The sequence below is a fragment of the Trachypithecus francoisi genome, unplaced genomic scaffold, assembly GCF_009764315.1.
Source record: "Trachypithecus francoisi isolate TF-2019V2 unplaced genomic scaffold, Tfra_2.0 Contig00395, whole genome shotgun sequence".
NCBI classification, from domain to species: domain Eukaryota; kingdom Metazoa; phylum Chordata; class Mammalia; order Primates; family Cercopithecidae; genus Trachypithecus; species Trachypithecus francoisi.
Genome location: NW_022680616.1, coordinates 111,878 through 130,851, shown reverse-complemented (window position 1 = coordinate 130,851; position 18,974 = coordinate 111,878). Strand labels below are relative to the sequence as shown.

Below are 18,974 nucleotides of genomic sequence, written 5' to 3'. Positions count from 1 at the left end.
TTCTCCAGGAGTCAGCTCCAGACACACAGGGTATTGGCATGCTAATTTCCAGCCTCAGTGGTCAAGGTCAACATGCTAATCACCCTCCTCCATGAAACAGTGACAAAAATTACCTGAAGAAAGTGACAGCCAAGCTCCAGGCCCCTGCCCCACAAAGCCCCTTCCCCACGCCTCCCTCAAGGTGACCCTCGCCCCACATAACCCTCCTGGTGAATCCAAGCCCCCCTCCCTGGGCCTTAGCCTAGCTGCTCGTCTGCCAGGAATCCCTTCCTCTCTCTGCCTAACAAAATTATCTGCAGCCCAGTCACTACCTCCTCCAAGAAGTCCTCCTGGATCTTCAGGTTGTATTCTAGTGCTTCCCTAGCCCTGGCTCTCGCTTGCACCTGCATTTACCCCACCAGGGCCTTGCTCTCCTGGACTGTATGGTCTCTCTCATTTTGACATAAGCAGAGCTGTGGACCCACATGGCCAGTCACTGACCCTCCTCCACCAGGAACTTCCTGCAGGCTCAGGCAGGACGGAGGACCCCAGGCTCTGGGCCACGGCTCAGGGTTCCACTGCAGGGTTCCTCACCCAGGCCCCTGACGTTACTGACTCACCAGCTGCCTGGATGTCCTTCACAATCTGGCCGTGAGGCTGCCGTTGTAGAAGGCCTGAGCACCCTCGATGGCCAGCGTCTCGTAGGTGTCAGCCAGCCGCGGCAGGGTCAGTCTCTCCCCCTCCCGAAGCACCTTTCCATTCCGGCAGAACACCTCACTGGGGCAGAGGGGGCTCACGTAAGGAAGCAGGTGGGGTGGACTCAGCTAGACCACCCCCCACACCTGCCCACAGAGGAGAATGGAGCAAAGCAGGGGCAGCACCTGTCACAGGTGGGTGGCCCTGTCACTCAGCGCTCATCCTCCCAGTGTACCTTCCAGGAGCCTCCTAGTGTCCTTTACCACTCAGGACACACGGCCAGCCACAGTGGCCACTGGGACCCCAGGCTGAGAATGTGTCCCCACACGTGGTGGGAAGGGTCTGCATCTCCTCAGCCCGTTATCAGTGCGGGGTCCTGAAGGCAGAGGGCCACTCCACTGCTGCTAGGGGCCTGCAGGGTCCTTGGGCTGTGCCTGCGCTGCCTGTGTCCGGGGGCCGCACCCACAGACATACCACAAGACAGGCTGCTGCTCGATGATGGTCCGCTTGTTTTCCAGGGCTGCTGCCAAGCTCTTGCCCACGGGGAAGCCCTGGCGGGCCAGCTGGATGCTGGGCTGGAAGAGGCGAGCCCAGGGCAGCCGCCCATGCCGCTGGTGCACCAGCTCAAAGCCTCCGATCTCTCCAGGCACCGCCACCCACAGTCCCCCTGGGGAGAGAGAGCCACAGTTAGCGACCGGGAGTGGGGAACATCGGAATCTCTCGCAGGCAGCATCCCAGGCACATTCCCTGCCTCGTTTTACAGATGGGGCAGGGGCTTATGCCATTGCCTATGATTCCTGCATTCTCTTACCCCGAGCAACTTCACATCTACAGATGCTGAGTTTCTCAATGAGTATTTAAAAAAAAAAAAAAAATCAAAGATTCACCAAGCACGGTGGCTCACGCCCATAATCCCAACACTTTGGGAGGCCGAGGCAGGTGGATCACGAGGTCAGGAGTTTGAGACCAGCCTGGGCAACATAGTGAAACCCCATCTCTACTAAAAATACAAAAAATTAGCTGAGCATGGTGGTGGGTGCCTGTAATCCCAGCTACTTGGGAGGCTGAGGCAGGAGAATTGCTTGAGCCCAGGAGGCGGTGGTTGCAGTGACAGGAGATTGTGCCACTGCACTCCAGCCTGGGCAACAAGAGTGAGAGACCTTCTCAAAAAAAAAAAAAAAATCAAAGATTGAGTATGTTGCAGAAGACTCCAAAGGGTACCACCCAGGATCCTCACCTGAGGTCTAAGACTTGCTATGGTGAGTGTGCCCTGCTCCTCCATCCTCCAACTTTTTTTTTTTTGAGACAGTGTTTCATGCTTGTTGCCCAGGCTGCAGTGCAGTGGCACAATCTTGGCTCACTGCAACCTCCACCTCCCAGGCTCAAGTGATTCTCCTGCCTTAGCCTCATGAGTACCTGGGACTACAGGCGTATGCCACCACACCTGGCTAATTTTTGTATTTTTAGTAGAGACAGGGTTTCACCATATTGGCCAGCCTGGTCTTGAATTCCTGACCTAGGTGATCCACCCACCTCAGCCTCCTGAGGTGCTGGGATTACAGGAGCAAGCCACCGCGCCCAGTCTTTTTTTTTTTTTTTGACAGGGTCTCGCTTTGTTGCCTAAACTTGAGTGCGGTGGTATAATCATGGCTCACTGCAGCCTCAACCTCCTGTGCTCAAGTGATTCTCCCACCTCAGCCTCCCGAGTAGCTGGGGCCATAAACACATACCACCACACCTGGTTAATTTTTTTTTCCCATTTTTTGTAGAGACAAAGTCTTGCTATGTTGCCCAGGCTGGTCTCAAACTCCCAGGCTCATGCAATCCTCCTGACTTGGCCTCCCAAAGTGCTAGGATTATAGGCGTGAGATGTTGAGACGCTCCCATCCTCCAACTTTTATCCCACAATCTATTGTGCCTCCTTTGAGCAGTGTCCCTGGATAGACAGTGACTTCCCCTCAGGTACCTGGGGAATTTGGGGGCCTCCTCTCCACTGAAGACCAGATTAGAAAAGAGAGACTCCACCTCACACTCTAGAGCACCATCCCCACAAATGAACAAATGAGTGAATGGGATGCCTGTTGAAAAGGCAGGATATAGGCCGGGCGCGGTGGCTCAAGCCTATAATCCCAGCACTTTGGGAGGCCGAGACGGGTGGATCACGAGGTCAGGAGATCGAGACCATCCTGGCTAACACAGTGAAACCCTGTCTCTACTAAAAAAATACAAAAAAACGGCCAGGCGCGGTGGCTCAAGCCTGTAATCCCAGCACTTTGGGAGGCTGAGACGGGCGGATCATGAGGTCAGGAGATCGAGATCATCCTGGCTAACACGGTGAAACCCCGTCTCTACTAAAAATACAAAAAAACTAGCCGGCGAGGTGGTGGGCGCCTGTAGTCCCAGCTACTCAGGAGGCTGAGGCAGGAGAATGGCGTAAACCCGGGAAGCGGAGCTTGCAGTGAGCTGAGATCCGGCCACTGCACTCCAGCCGGGGCAACAGAGCGAGACTCCGTCTCAAAAAAAAAAAAAAAAAATACAAAAAAACTAGCCGGGCGATGTGGCAGGTCCCTGTAGTCCCAATTACTCGGGAGGCTGAAGCAGGAGAATGGCGTAAACCTGGGAGGCGAAGCTTGCAGTAAGCTGAGATCTGGCCACTGCACTCCAGCCCGGGCTACAGAGCGAGACTCCGTCTCAAAAAAAAAAAAAAAAAGAAAGAAAGAAAAGGCAGGGTATAGACAGCCTGGGGCCAATTTTAGCTTTACCACCTCCCAGCTGTGTGACCTCAGCTGATTTGCATGACCTCTCTGAGCCTCGGCATCCCCACCCTGTAAAATGGGAATCCACACAGCATCCCCTCCCGCAAAGGAGCAGGGAGGGGTGTGAGGGGCTCGTGGGTGAAAAGCACGGAGCAGAGCGTGGGCCCCAGTGAGCCCTGGTCCATAAGGTCTGCTAGTGTAATAATTATTCTCTCCGTGTGCTGCACAGGGTGGCCCCAGAGGCCTCAGTAGAAATAACAGAAGCTCCCGGCCCTTTACCCTAGTGATGATGGTCCTGACCACACATTGTGGGAGGATGCTATGGGGCCAGGAAGGGATGGGGGTGCTAGAATTGCCCCTGGACCCTGATGGGGCCAGGCTCCTGTGGGTAAGGCCCCCTCCTGGTGGCCCAGCTGGCTCTGCACCCACGCCCCAAGCCACCTACAGGACCGCTTACCGTCTTGGGACTGCTCCGAGCTGTTGAACATGCTGGCAAAGGCCAGCCTGGGGGCCACCTCGTGGGTGTTGGTGACCTCAACTTTTCCTAGAAGGAGAAGCAGGTAGGCAGGCAGACCCATGCCGCGTCAGCCCGGGGACCACCCAGCTGTACCTTGGCCCAACCCACACCCCCTGCCCCTCTCCCTTGCCTCTCCCAAGTCACTCACGTGTGGTGCTGTTGTAGATGGTGAGGAACAGGCCGCCCCCGATGCCCATGCTGTGGGCATTCATGAGCCCCACACACGACAGGGCTGCAATGGCTGCATCCACCGCAGAGCCCCCGTCCCGCAGTGCATCACTGCCATGTGGCACATAAAGACGTGAGAACCTGCAGGCTTCCATCCTGGCCCCACATTCACACCCTGCTGCCCACCTGCCTAAAGGAGGATGGAAGAGAAGTCCATTCGAGTTTGGTTTTTTTTTTTTTTTGAGATAGAGTCTCACTCTGTTGCCAGGCTGGAGTGCAGTGGCACAATCTTGGTTCACTGCAACCTCCATCTCCCAGGTTCAAGTGATTCTTCTGCCTCAGCCTCCCGAGTAGCTGGGACTACAGGCACGTGCCACCACACCCAGCTAATTTTTGTATTTTTTAGTAGAGACGGTGCTTCACCTTGTTGGCCAGGATGGTCTCAATCTCTTGACCTCATGATCAGCCTGCCTTGGCCTCTTTTTTTTTTTTTTCTTGAGACATAGTTTCTCTTTGTTGCTCAGATTGGAGTGCAGTGGTGTGATCTCAGATCACTATAGCCTCAATTTCCTGAGCTCAGTTGACCCTCCCATCTCAGCCTCCCAGGTAGCTGGGACTATGGGCACACACTACCACGCCCGGCTAATTTTTTCTGTTTGTTTTGTTTTCGGTGGAGATGGGGTTTTGCCATGTTGCCGAGGCTGGTCAAGAACTCCTGGGTTCAAGTGATCCACCTACCTTAGCCTCTCAAAGTGCTGGCATTACAGGTGTGAGTCGCTGCATGTGGCCTTTGTTTTATAAGACAGAGTCTCACTTTGTCACCCAGGATGAAGTGCAGTGGCATTGTCACGGCTCAATGCAGCCTTGACCTCCTGGGCTCAAGCAATCCTCCCACTTCAGCCTCCTGAGTAGCTGGGACTACGGGTAAAAACCACCGTTCCTGGCAATTTTTTGTCTTTTTTGTAGAGACAGGGTCTCCCTATGTTGCCCAGGCTGATCTCGAACTCATGATCTAAAGCAATCCTATCACCCCAACCTCTCAAAGTGCTGGGATTACAGTTCCTCTTTTTCTTTCTTTCTTTTTTTTTTTTCCTTTTTTTTCTGAGACGGAGTTTCACTCAGTCACCCAGGCTAGAGTACAGTGGCGTGATCTTAACTCACTGCAACCTCTGCCTCCTGGGTTCAAGTGATTCTCTGCCTCAACCTCCTGAGTAGCTGAGAATAAAGGCGCACGCCACCATGCCTGGCTAATTTTTTGTATTTTTAGTAGAGAAGAAGTTTCACCATGTTGGCCAGGCTGGTCTTGAACTCCTGACCTCAGGTGATCCACCCTCCACAGACTCCCAAAGTGCTGGGATTACAGGTATGAGCCACCTCGCCCAGCCAGTTTCCTCTTTTTCAAGCAAACAAATGTATATGACTTTTATAAGTGGGACAAAAAGGGAAATTGCTGTATTTTATTAATAACTTTTTTTTTTTCTGGCTGGAGACGGTGGCTTGCACCTGTAATCTCAGCACTTTGGGAGGCCAAGATGGAGGATCACTTGAGGCCAGGAGTTCAAGACCAGCCTGGGCAATATAGTGAGACCTCATCTCTCCAAAACAGTCTTTTTTAATTAGTCAAGTATGATGCACACCTGTAGTCCTAGCGACTCAGGAGGCTGAGGTGGGAAGATGGCTTAAGCCCAAGAGTTCAAGGCTGCAGTGAGCTATGATCATGCCACTGCACTCCAGTCTGGGCGACAGAACAAGACGCTGTCTCAAAAAATCAAAAACCTAAGATTTATTCTGTTTAAGTCTTTAGGAGGGAACTGATCTTTGTATATGACATGAGACAGGAGTCTAAACAGTAGAGGCCAGGTGCCGTGGCTCACACCTGTAATCCTAGTACTTTAGGAAGCTGAGGCGGGAGGATCACTTAAACCCGAGAGTTCGAGGCTGCAGTGGACTATGATTGCTCCCCTACAATCCAGCCTGGGCAATAGAGTAAGACTCCACCTTTAAAAAAAGAAATAAGCTGGGTATGATAGCTCACACCTGTAATCCCAACACTCTGGGAGGCCAAAGCAGGTCGATTACCTGAGGTCAGGAGTTCGAGACCAGCCTGGCCAACATGGTGAAACCCTGTCTCTACTAAAAACACAAAAATTAGGCCAGATGCAGTGGCTCGCGCCTGTAATCCTAGCACTTTGGGAGGTATAGGGGGATGAATCACGAGGTCAGAGGTTCAAGACCAGACTGGCCAATAGTGAAACCCTGTCTCTACTAAAAATGCAAAAATTAGCCAGGCATGGTGGCACATGCCTGTAGTCCCAGCTACTTGGGAGACTGAGGCAGGAGAATCACTTGAACCTGGAAGGTGGAGGTTGCAGTGAGCTGAGATTGCACCACTGCACTCCATACTGGGTGACAGAGCAAGATTCCACCTCAGGGGAGAAACAAACAAACAAACACAAAAACACAAAAATTAGCTGGGCATGGTGGCGCATGTCTGTAATCCCAGCTACTTGGGAGACTTAGGCATGAGAATTGCTTGAACTCAGGTGGCAGAGGTTGCAGTTAACTGAGATTGCACCACTGCACTCCAGCCTGGTGACAGACCGGGACTCTGTCTCAATAAATAAATAAATAGAAATAAGTAAAAATAACAACCAAACAACAAAACAGAGGAGTTTATCCAAAGTGACAGAGACTCTTAGAACTGAGAAAAGGGGCCCTGTTGGGTTCTAGGAGACCCACACCCTGCTCTCGGGGTCACCGTCCCCTTCCCAGAGGCTACTGAGTCCAAGCAAAGCTTACATGTGGGGAAACTGAGTCTTAGAGGGGCAAAGGTATTGTCCAGGTCCACTTGCCCGGTTTCCAGGGCCCATGACCCCATGCCCTGACCTGCTCACCTCCCAATCTCAGAGCAGTGCTTGGCATCCGCAGCCACGGCAGCCCTGGCGTACACATGGTTGTCAGGTTCCTTGGAGGCCAAGGGCAGCGAGAGACAGAGGCCAACAATGTCCACGGCCAGCAGGCCCAGCACCACTAATTTCTTCATGGCTCTGCTGCATCCACGGGGTAAGGAGCAGGGTCAGGCCCAGCCTCAGACACACCCATAACTGAGCCTAATCTAGGCTGAGCTGAGCAGCTTCCCAGGATGCAGCAGAGAGAGGAGTATGAGGAAGAGGTAGACATGGCAGCCAGTCTGAAGTTTCCCTGTTAATCCTCCAACCCAGCTTGATGGCTTTGTCACCACAACCCCAGAGCCACAAGGCTGAAACTGGAGCACAGCCCCAACCCCATTCACAGGCAGGAAACTGAAGCTTAGACAAAAGGGATTTACCGAGGTCAGCTGGCCCCAGGAGGTCTGCAGACCTGCAGGTAAGCCCAGGACCCACCCACCCCTTACGCTGCCAGCCTCCAGGATGGAGTCACTACCCCTGGGTATGAGAATGCACAGATGTCTGGGGCTTCCCCAGGCCTGTCTACACCCCTGGACCGGACGCTTACCACCCAGACCTGGAGTTGGAATCCATCTCCCACACTGTCTACCCTTGCAGTGCACAGTTGAGAATTAGAAAAAACACCCCTTCAGTAAGATTTAATAACCCCTACCTGCTGGAAACCTGTTGAAAGAACTATATGTATCTCTATATAGAGCTGAGAGGTGGCAGGGGCCCCCTGGAGTTGGGCAATGACTCCTCGCACAACCGGCCCTGTCCCACCCCAATCCACAGCCACAAACAGAGCCCAGGAGTGGGACAAGCATGGCCCAAGGACACAGGGTCCCCCAACCCCATCACAGCTCTGGCTCTACTCCAGAGCTGACCCCCCACCCCCACCCCCACTCAGGGCTGCCAAGTCCTCCCGGGCCTCAGTTTCTCCATGCTGTACTCTTCCCTCTTAATTCCAAGAAGCCACAGCTGTCTCAAGGGTGTCTTCGCGTAAGTCAGGTGACTCCCCCCAGCCCTCCTTCACCCACCCGCACACCTCACTCAAACCCACTCATCAGTCAAGAAACGGAGGCGCCCCCAGCCCAGACCCAGTCGGATAAAGAACCCAGGGCTCTGCCCACCTGTGGGATCCTTCTGCAGGGTGCGCCCACACCGGTCTCACCCCCTCGCTGAGCTGAATGAGGCTGGATTTCAGCAGGAGACAGATTAGAACAAACGTTCCCTGGGAGATGAGGCCACAGAGCTGGGGTGCAGCCAGACGCCCACACCAGGAGGGGCTAGAGATGTAAGCATCTGAGGCCCCACAAGGTCTGAGGAGCCTAGATCACCTCTACAACCCCAGGACAGGGATGTCTCTCCTAACAGGCCCTCTCCCCAACTTGCAGGGCTACAGGCAAGGTTCTAGGAGATGTCACTCCAAGGACCCTGGTCACCTGGGCTGAAGGGAGTCACATGATGCAGGAGGGTCCTTCCTCAACCCCCAATTTCAGGGATCTGAGCAGACAGGCTGACGGAGGACCCCAGACAGTGGAAGCAGGGGGATGAGGCCCATCCATCCATCACACCCTCACCTGCTCTGCCCCATTCAATGAGATGGGGTGGGTGCCCTCACAGGGCTGGGATACCCCCATTAGAACTCCTCCCTGGCACCCCCTTCTCCAACAGGATTTGGCACATAGGACCATCTGCATAGACCTCTAGCCAGAGGAGGTTGAGGTCTCTGGCAGATGACAGCTTGAGGTCTTGAGATTCAGATCTGAGCAGACAAACTGTGTCCTCGACACTCACCTTCCCATCCTGAAGGCACGGCCTGGGCTGTGAACCTGACATACTGACCAGGCTCCAAACCCCCGACAACCTACCTGCTCCTGTCCAGGGAGGGCCCCTCTTCTCCTATTTCCCCCAAACACATGGGGAGGGCTCAGCACTGCCCTGATGGACACAGCTGAGGCCTGGCCTGGACGGGCCTGCCCTGGGCCCTGTGTTACCTGTGAGTGCCTTCTGGTAAAGGGCCAGAGGCGTCGAGGGTGAGGGTTGAACCAATATCTATATTCTCGGGAAACAGTCTCATTTTGGCCTCTTCTGCGACGAGGAGGTTGGCAGCATGTTGGGACACAGCAGGAGAACATGTTGTTCTCTCGAGTGTCGACTACCAACTGAGCTGGAAATGGGGCTGTGTGTATAATATGGGTGCCTAGTTACCAGAATTCTAAGTTCTGTAGGGGTCTGTCAGTAAGAAAGTGAGGTCACATCTTGTAGGTTCCATCCTGTAAGCTCCTCCTTTCCATAAGACCTACTCAAAGGCGCCTCTGGGCTTCTGGCCGCTCACCCTCCCCCATCAACTCCTTAATTTTCACCGTTATGCCAAAGTGTACCCCTTCAGCACCTTGGGAAGACCTGGATGTAACCAGGGTCCCAGGTTTGAGGAGACAGTTCTGGGTCAAACAACCTTTATCTTAGCAGTTGTGAGACCCTAGGGAACTCCTTTGGTGTTTTGGGAGCTTCCCAGCATGCACAATGGGGGTTACGCTAACATCTCCCTCGTAGGGAACTCAAGAGGTGTGTTTGAGATAGATCTTAAAAAACTCATGGTGTGGTGTTCCCTGTAGTTTATTGCACACACTTACAGATGGAAGAAATATGAGAAGCGTTGAGAGGTAGCATGGAATATACCTCCAGTGGGCCTGGGGTCCACAGTGCGGTCCCAGGAGAAGACACTTTTGCTCTGGGCCTCATCTTTTATGCTGCACCAGTAGAGGTTGAGATTAAATGAAATTCAGACCTTCACCTCTGACGTTGCACCTTCCAGTGTCTTCCCATTTTATTTAGACCCAGACCCTGTGCCTCATCTCAGCCTAGGGTGGACAGCATCCACAAAGACAGCACTGGGGGTTAGTGACTCCCTTCTGAATGATGGAGTATGACACAGGTGATGGAATAGCACTTCTGGAGTAGTTCAGGATGTTACAGCAAAGAGCCATAGCCTGAGGAGCTCATCAAAAACAGAATTATATTTCTCCCAGTTATGGAGGCTGGAAGTTGGATATCAGGGTTCCAGCCTGGTCAGGCCTTAGTGAGGACCCTCCAGTCCCATTCACTGAGCTTTTACAGTGCTGTCCTTTCCTTGGAGGACGGCTCAACTTTAGGAGCATGGGTAGACCTCCATTCAAAGCCCAGCTCCCACTTACAGCTTTGTGATCGTGAGAAAGTCATAGGACATCCCTGTGCCTGTTTTCTCCTCTGATATATGGCATTAGTGAGAATTGCTTCCTTTTTTAATCACAGAAAATAAAGCATGCGAAGAAGTTAACTCGGTGCTATTGTGCAGAGAGTGAGAGCCCAGCAAACCAGAGAGATCAGCTTGCCCACAGCAGTGGTGAGGAGTGTGGAGAGTGGGTGAGGCTGGGGCAGGAAGCAGGCCAGCCTGCCAGAGCCCAGGAACAGGTGAGGGGCAAGAGTGGGCTCCTCTTTCTGAATTCTCAGGGGACACAGACATGCAGGAGCTGTGGGGAGCACAATCATCAGGGCTGCTGTCATTCCCCTGGTTCCCTCCGTATCTGACGTGGTCCCAGGGCCCCTCTCCCTGTGTTTCCTCTCTGCCCTGCTTTCTTCCTGGCTGCCCTCCCAGGACTCATTTTTGTCCCTGGTCAGCGGGAGTCTGGAGGTAACTATAGGCCTATTAATAACTTCTCTGAGGTTCAACCCGCCATTTGTTGAGACCTCTGAGCTTAGTCAGAGCCCTCCTCCTGCTGGGACCTGAGAGAAGGCTGCGGGGAGCTGACAGTGCAATGGCAGTTTTCCCTGGGGCTGCCGCTCCAGGGCCCACTGGCAGGTATCTGCTGAATTCAAGCTTTCTTTTGGGTTTTGGGGTTCTGAGGTGTGACTTTCCCTTTGAAGACAGGCTGAGTCCCTGGTGGGTGCCTTAGCCTCAGAAATGGGTCCCCCTGAGCTGGGAGTTGTGCTCTACCCTCAGTGTCCTAGGACACCTCACACCTGGCCCTGCCCATTCTGGCTTCCAAAGCCCAGAGAGAGGGTCTCCAGAAATTGCTAGATATAAAAGGGCTACAAATAAGTCATAGGAAGTGTATTTACAGAACTCAGTGGTTTTCAGCCATTACATTTACTTCAGCAAAAGCGATATTTAAAAATGTGAATACCCTGTGTCACCCTGCGGAGAGTTGGGTTTATTTGATGGGGCAGAAGACAGGCATCTTTGGTTTTTTGTTTGTTTGATTATAACAGGATCTTGTGCTGTGGCCCAGGTTATAGCACAGTGGCATGATCATGGGCACTGCAACCTTGACCTCCCAGGCTCAAGGAATCCTCCCTTCTCAGCCTCCCAAATGGGTGGGACTATGGGCCTGCACCACCATGCCATGCTAATTTTTGTGTTTTGTAGAGACAGGGTCTCACTATTCCACCGAGGCTGTTCTTAAAGTCCTAATGTCAAGCTGTACTCGTGCCTCTGCCTCCCACAATGCTGAGTTTACAGACGTGAGCTACTGTCTGTATCTTTTAAGAGCTTCCCTAGTGCTTTGAATAGGCACCCAAGCAAAGAAGGCTTTGCTTGCAGAGGCTTGTGGAATCCTGTTGAGGCTGCATCTTCTTCACAGCCAGCAGATTGTTCCCTGAAGTGTCTGCTTAGCAATGCACAGGCTGTTTACATCGAGGGCTTTGGGGAGCTGTTGGGTTTGGGGGTTCACTGGGGCATGAGTGTTGGCTGTGGGATCTGTCACAACCTGGTCCTATTGGACACCCAGTCCCATAGGATCCTTCTTCCCAGACCACCATCCTGCCTCTCACTGCTCCTATGACAGGAGGCCAAATATCACGTCCCCCTTGACAGAGGCATCCAGGTGCAGGACTGAAGTGGAGTGACTCACATCAGGAGGGGTGCAGCTGCTTGCTGAAAGGGTGTTGGGAAGTGTTGGTCCGCCAGCTGTCACGTCCTCCGGTTCTGCTGAATCCCAGTGATCCTCACTTGGAGTCTGGGTCTCAGAAGGGTGTGGCCCTGGGTTCTTGGCTGGCTGAGCTGGTGCTTTTGCAGCCTCTGGGGCTCTTGTATGTGAGGCCTGACCTGAGTTGCTTCAGGAAACTTTTGCCCCTGAGGCTGCCTTCTGCTTAAGAGCAGAGCCTTTGTGTGGAGATCTGGCTGGCCTCCCTAGCACGCAGCCTGTCCTGTCCTGTTATGTCTGGGTTTGAGGCTGTTTGGAGGGATCTCTTCCCATAGAGGAGGCAAGGTCAGTCGTGTGGGTCAGAGCGAAGCATGGCCATCCCAGGTTGTTCCCGGCCTTTGGCTGGAGGAGTCTGAGAATGACCAGGCCTGGGGAGCTGCCCTTCCTAGGAAACAGCTTGTCTCCTCCCCTATTTTGGAGTTTCTGGATGTGACCCAGAGTGTGCTGGGCCTCTGTAGAATGTGCTGGGTGTAGCCGTGTGATTCAGGGTGGGAGGTGCATGGGATTATCTGCTCTGAGCCAGGTAAGGGCTGGACAGGACTGGGGCAGTCCTCGAAGAAGCCAAGTCTGATGGGAGAATAGGCATGGGTAGAGAGGGGACATGGTCACCAGGGCTGTGTGTCACCTGTTCTTGCTGCTTGGTCTGTCCTGGGAGTGAGAACAGAGGTGGAGGCTGCTGTGGATCCTCTTTGGCTTCCTGCAAACGGGTGTTCACGTGGGGAGCAAGGCGGGTGGGGGAAAAACTGGTCTCTGAGGTGTTGAGTGGTTTTTTGTATGTCATTGTCCTTTTTCTCTCTGCTGTCCCCAACAGCTCTGCTGTACCAGCCCATTGACCAAGTAAGTCACTCAGAGCATCCTGGTCCTACACATGAGTGTTAATGCCCTTGAAGGGCCAGAGAGGGCTTAGGGGTTTCTCAGAAGACTGAGCCTGGGGTGGGGGAGCACCAGAGTCACTGCAAACAGACCATTTGAAAAGTCAGGCAGAGGGATCCTAGGCCCTGAGTATGCCTGCCTGGCCTGAGGTAACCATGCCAACAGGGCCAGGGCCTCAATAGAGCTTAGCTACTGAGCTTGACATTTGGCCAATTGCTCTCTTGGTGAAGGCAGGAACATCTTGCTCCCCCAACCCCTGTCTTTTGATCTCCAGGACCTTTGGAGCAGCTGCAGGGTGGGTAGAGGGGTGTCTCTCCCAGCTGCTAGGTGAGATGAGCCTCCAACCTGCTGCCTCTGCCAGGGGAAAAGAGTGATGACTGCAGCAGGGAGAAAAGCGAGCCAGGGCCCTTTTAGAGTCAACCCTGCTGCTCTGATTCTAATTTTCAGTTCAGATTTTGCAGGCATGAGTGTGGGTCCCTGAGTGCCTGCCCTTTGAATTCTTTTGGTGAGGACTGAGCATTCCCCAGGGGCTTCTCACTGAGCCCTGGAAACACATCCTCCAATTCACCAGCTCATCCCTTTCCAGGACCTGCTGAAGCACACACCTGTGGACCAGCCAGACTGCCTGCCACTACAGGAGGCCTTCGCACCTCCCAGGACTTCTGTCTGGCATCAGTGAGGACATTGATCCCGTTGGACTGCAGTCACAATGGATTCCCAAGGGGCAGGTGAGCTCAGGTCCCGGCAAGACCTCACACTCAGGTTGAGGAGCCCAGGGTAGACCAGATCTTCTGATGGCACAGGCATCACTCTGTGCCCCTTGTCTCTGCAACCCTGATCCCCCATTCCCAGCCAAGGAGAAGTCTTCAGTCCTTGGTCACCCTGATTTGATTCCCTGTGGCATTCTGGGCCCTAGGCTGAGAGCTTTAAGTCCAGTGTCTCAATAATCCTCCTAAGAATCCAGTGAGCCAGAAGAGGACACAGGCCCAGAGAATCTCTCCAGGTCTGCCACACAGTCTTTCAGCTGTGTCAGAGCTGGATTCCTTACCTAGTTCTGGCTGTCTGGAGGTGCCAGGCATTGTCCCCTGCACCAGGGAAGTCGGACTGTGAATACCTCATTCTTGAATGCAGACATCTGCCTCTGGCCAGTGTGATGCCATCAGGGTGACCTGGGTGGCTAAGGGAGCAGGACATCTCAGTCACTTTAGATCAGCCTTCATGAGCAAGAGCCAGGAAGGGAGCCCCACAGAGGGAAAGGCTGGTACTAGAGGTGGCCGAGGTCATCCAGGTTGCTGGAACGTTCCACATGGGCTCCTGGATGTTGATCAGCAGTTTTCCTAGGGACCCTCTTGGTGCAAGGGTGAGGCTTAGCCCAGTGAGGGGAAGCAACACTCAGCATTAGAGGCACAATTAACCCCTGTGGGTCGGCAGCCTGGCCCAGATCAAAGGCTTCCTGACTGATAGAGGTTGTTAAGTGGCCCTTAGGAGTGAAGACTGCCTGGGTTCATGCTTGTTTGTTACGTTTGCGAGCGTGGGGCAGGTCTGGAGAGTGTCTGATGGAGCATAAGGAGCTGTTTCTGTGCAGTTGTTGGTTCTGGTTTGCAAAACCATGGAATGTCACTAGTTTGTTTTCATCTGGGGATATCTGAAAAATCTCTGGAAGACTTTGAGTAGCATCGGTTGTAGGTCATCTTCACTGTACACTTTCAGTACACACACCTACATATTGCAGTATACGTAGGTCACACGGTGTGTCATGGAGACAGGAAAGACTGGGACAGATGGTCACAGCCCCATGGGAGCCCCCCTGACCCTGAGGGTGGCTGATGGGAAACTCTGGAAATCCTCATGGAGTAGAGACCATCCAGAGCCCAGATGAGCGGCATCTGTAGACCCCAGGACACTTCAGCATCCCGACAAAAGGCAGCCTGGGGTCTCCCATTCCCTGGGTGTATTTTTTTTAATGTATCTATCATATACGAATTTGGGTTTGATATTTGGCTGCCTCATTGTGTCTGTTCTGTATTTTTGTGTTAATGCCAATACCATATTGTTTGGATCACTATAGCTTTTCTATGTCATTTGTAATCCGGGAGCATAATACATCCATGTACTTTGTATTTCCCAGTACTGAGACTGCTGGATGACATAGTAGTTGTATTTTTCATTTGAGGAGGAACTGCCGACTATTGCTCATAGTGTGTACACCAATTTCTGTTTCCACCAGTGGTGTCAAAGAGTTTCCCTCTCTGCAAAGCTACACTGGTGATTGCCTTTTCAAAATTCTGTTTTTGCTTTTCCTTTACCTGTTAGTTCATTTCCTGCCTTTCTTTTTTTTTTTTTTTTTTTTTTTTGGAGACGGAGTCTCGCTCTGTCGCCCAGGCTGGAGTGCAGTGGCCAGATCTCAGCTCACTGCAAGCTCCGCCCCCCGGGTTCACGCCATTCTCCTGCCTCAGCCTCCTAAGTAGCTGGGACTACAGGTGCCCACCACCTCGCCCGGCTAATTTTTTGTATTTTTTAGTAGAGACGGGGTTTCACCGTATTAGCCAGGATGGTCTCAATCTCCTGACCTCATGATCCGCCCGTCTCGGCCTCCCAAAGTGCTGGGATTACAGGCTTGAGCCACCGCGCCTGGCCCATTTCCTGCCTTCTTTTCAGCAGTGTCTATAGGTTCTTTGCCCAAGTTTTATTGGATTATTTGGTTTTCGTATTTTTTTACTTTGTGTTAGTTTCTGGTATATGTCAGATGAATACCTTCAGCTATATAATTCCTTATACTCACTGCCTCACAGCATCCTCTGCTCATTCTGTCTCTTCTGCTCAATGACCACTGCCTATGTCCCATTCTTCTCCCTCCCCAGGGCAGGGTCCAGACCTCCTGCCTCCCACGTTTCGTTATACTCATGGAGGCCTGGCCCAGTGCGGGGCCAGCCACATGGCATAATGTCCAGAGTCTTTCTGGGTGGTGGGCAGGCCAGTTGGCATGGAAAATGGCATCTGGGGTCTCTGAGTTGACTATTGAATGCAGACTCACCCCACTCACAACCAGTCGGCACCACTGCCACCCAAGCAAACCACCTGGGAGCCTGGAAATTGCTCTGCCCACCTGTTGCTATGGGCACAGACACATATCACAGGGAGGACTGACAACAGAGCCTGGCCATCTGCCCCTGGTGCCCAAGGATGACATTCAGGGGTCCGGGGATTACCCCAGCCCACCAACCACAACCTGTGTCCATGCAGGCTCCCACAGGACCCGAGGACAGGCTGACCCCTCCCAAAGAACCCCCACCCCACAAGTGCCCAAGTACTCCATGCAGGGACCTGGGGATAGACCTGCCCTTCCTGCCAATTCTGGCACATGCTTGCACCAGCAGGGTGCCTAACAACAGGCCAGACCACCTGCTGCCAGCATCCAAGCCTGCCATCTTGGGGCCTGGGATCACCCTGCTCTACCCATGAGCACCATCGGGGGCCCTGGGGCAGGTTCATCCCACCTGGCATATGTATGCATGAACTAGAAATGTGTTTGCCTGCTGGGCGCAGTGGCTCATGCCTGTCATCCCAGCACCTTGGGAGGCCAAGGCGGGTGGATCACCTGAGGTCAGGAGTTGGAGACCAGTCTGGCCAACATGGTGAAACTCCATCTCTAAAAATTAGCCGGGCTTGGTGGCACACGCCTGTAGTCCCAGCTACTCTGGAGGCTGAGGCAGGAGAATCGTTTGAACTCAGGAGGTGGAGGTTGCAGTGAGCCGAGATTGTGCCACTGCTCTCCAGCCTGGGGGACAGAGTGAGATTCCATCTCCCAAAAAAATGAGAAAGAAAAACAATGTGTTTGGGGCTGGGATACTTTCAACAACTCACAGACATGGGGAAGCCCTTGATGCGACACAAAAAAGTCCATGGCAGATCCAGCTGACAGATGTGATGGCAGTTCTGCTATAAAATCAGTCTTGGTTTGACATTAAGGTTTGTCACAGCTCTTGAAAATTCAGCAGTGAGGTTGAAGGTCTCTCAGAAATTTCATGTACCCTTGTATTGTGTATGCATGAATAAAGTTAGAAATTTTTTAAATCTTTCTCTAGAAATAAATATGAACTTGGGTTAACTTTCTGAGTCAGTTCCCTTGGAACCCTGGAAAAGGTGGAATGTCATCTGTGTTGGGTTACCAGACTACATATAAAAATGGTCCATAGTTGGTCATCATTATCTGAATTGGGAGAGCTATGAATGAGTTGTAAACAATGGGGGCATCTGGAGTTAGAGAAGAGGAATTGCAATTTTTGAAGTCTGCCACCAATTGAACTTTGCTATTGTTAGAAATGTTTTGAAGTCTGTGGTCAACTTTTTGGTGGCTTACTTTGGAGAAAAAATCAAGAGGTAAACCACACTTTGGGTTTCCCTGAGTGCAGTGGTGTTTGTAACTAGGCATGTCCGTTGCTGGGACCCTTGAAAACTTTGACCATGGGACTGTTAAAAGAAATCTTAGTTCCTTTTTGGGACACAGGCTTCTAAGCTGGGTAGCCCTGTGCCCGCCCATGTGACCTTGTTCCTTTGCACCTGAGGTGTCACTTGGGGAGCAGAATCCAGAGAATAGCCCCTGGACTGAAGTGTGCACAGCCATGAGGACCCCTGCTAAAGACACAGGCATGATACCAGTCTGCTGGCACACAGTGTTTCGTGTCTTGTATCCTTCTACGTGATACCAGTGGCACTATTGGCTTCATAGTGACTATTTTAGTCATGTCAATGTTAGATGTATAATTGAGTTAAGGCCAACCGAAGGCATGGTGGCATGTCAATGTCACTAATCATCAGAGAAACACAAATCAAAACCACAATGAGATATCATCTCACCCCAGTTAAAATAGGCCTTTGTCAAAAAGACAGGCAATATTGAATGCTGGTGAGGATGTGGAGAGAGGGGAACCCTCAAACACTGTTGGTGGGCATGTAAACCCCTCACCTCAAATGATCTGCCAGACTCCTCAGCCTCCCACAGTGCTGCTGAGATTACAGACATGAGCCACCATGCCTGGCCGCAAGTGGTATTGTTTTATTTTATATGCGATGGTTCATTTCAAGTATATTAAATGCAGTTCCCTTCTGCCTGTTTGTGTTGTATCACAAAACCCATAATGAAACTCTAAGACCAGAGCATTTGTGAGCCACTCCTGGATTTTGAATGGGGCATGGATGGACTCAACTTCTTTTAATTGCTCCAATGAATCCCATGAGATTTTAAAAAAACTTTCACTTTAGATTCAAGGGGTACATGTGCAGGTTTGTTACATGGGTATATTGTGCCATGCTAAGGTTTGGGCTATGAATGATCCCCAGCACCCAGATAGGACCCAATATGTAGGTTTTCAGCATTTGTCCCTCTCCCTCTCCCCCCTCTGTGGTTGTCCCCAGTGTCTATTGTTCCATCTTGATGTCCATGTGAACCCAGTGCTTAGCTTCCACTTGTAAGTGAGAACATGTGGTATTTGGTTTTCTGTTTCTGCTTAATGTGCTTTAGATATGACCTCCAGCTGTATCCATGATACTGCAATGGACATAATTTCATTCATTTTTATGGCTGAGTGGTATCCCACAGTGTATATGTACCACATTTTCTTTATCCAATCCACTGTTAATGAGCATCTAGGTTGATTCCATGTCTTTGCTCTTGTGAATAGTGCTGTGATGAACACACAGGTGCAAGTGACTTTTTTTTTTTTAGAATGATGTGCAGATATACCCAGTCATGGGATTACTGTGTTGAATGGTAGTTCTTTTCTAAGTTCTTTGAAAAATCTTCAAACTGCTTCCCACCATGGCTGAACGAATTTACAATCACACCAACAGTGCATGAGTGGTGGTGCATGCCTGTAATCCCAGCTACTCAGGAATGCTGAGGCAGGAGAATCACTTGAACCCCAGAGGCAGAGGTTGTAGAGAGCCGAGATCACCCCATTACACTCCAGTCTGGGCAATAAGAGTGAAACTCCATCTGAAAAAAAAAATAATAATAATTTGGAAAGCTCAATAATAAAACATAGGAAAAAAATTGAACAGACTTAAGAAGATACAGATGGCAAACACACAC

At 51.9% G+C, this 18,974-nt stretch overlaps 1 protein-coding gene across 1 annotated transcript; it reads right to left on the bottom strand.

Annotated features, from left to right (window-relative positions):
* Positions 1–8: 8 nt before the first annotated feature.
* On the bottom strand, positions 9–8,669 carry LOC117083819 (glutathione hydrolase 1 proenzyme-like). The gene is given in 8 exon segments (XM_033211898.1): positions 9–113; positions 600–629; positions 632–756; positions 1,150–1,342; positions 3,889–3,975; positions 4,097–4,227; positions 7,011–7,163; positions 8,177–8,669. Coding segments are annotated over 7 exon segments (753 nt in total). The 5' UTR covers positions 7,160–7,163; positions 8,177–8,669; the 3' UTR covers positions 9–75.
* Positions 8,670–18,974: the final 10,305 nt, after the last annotated feature.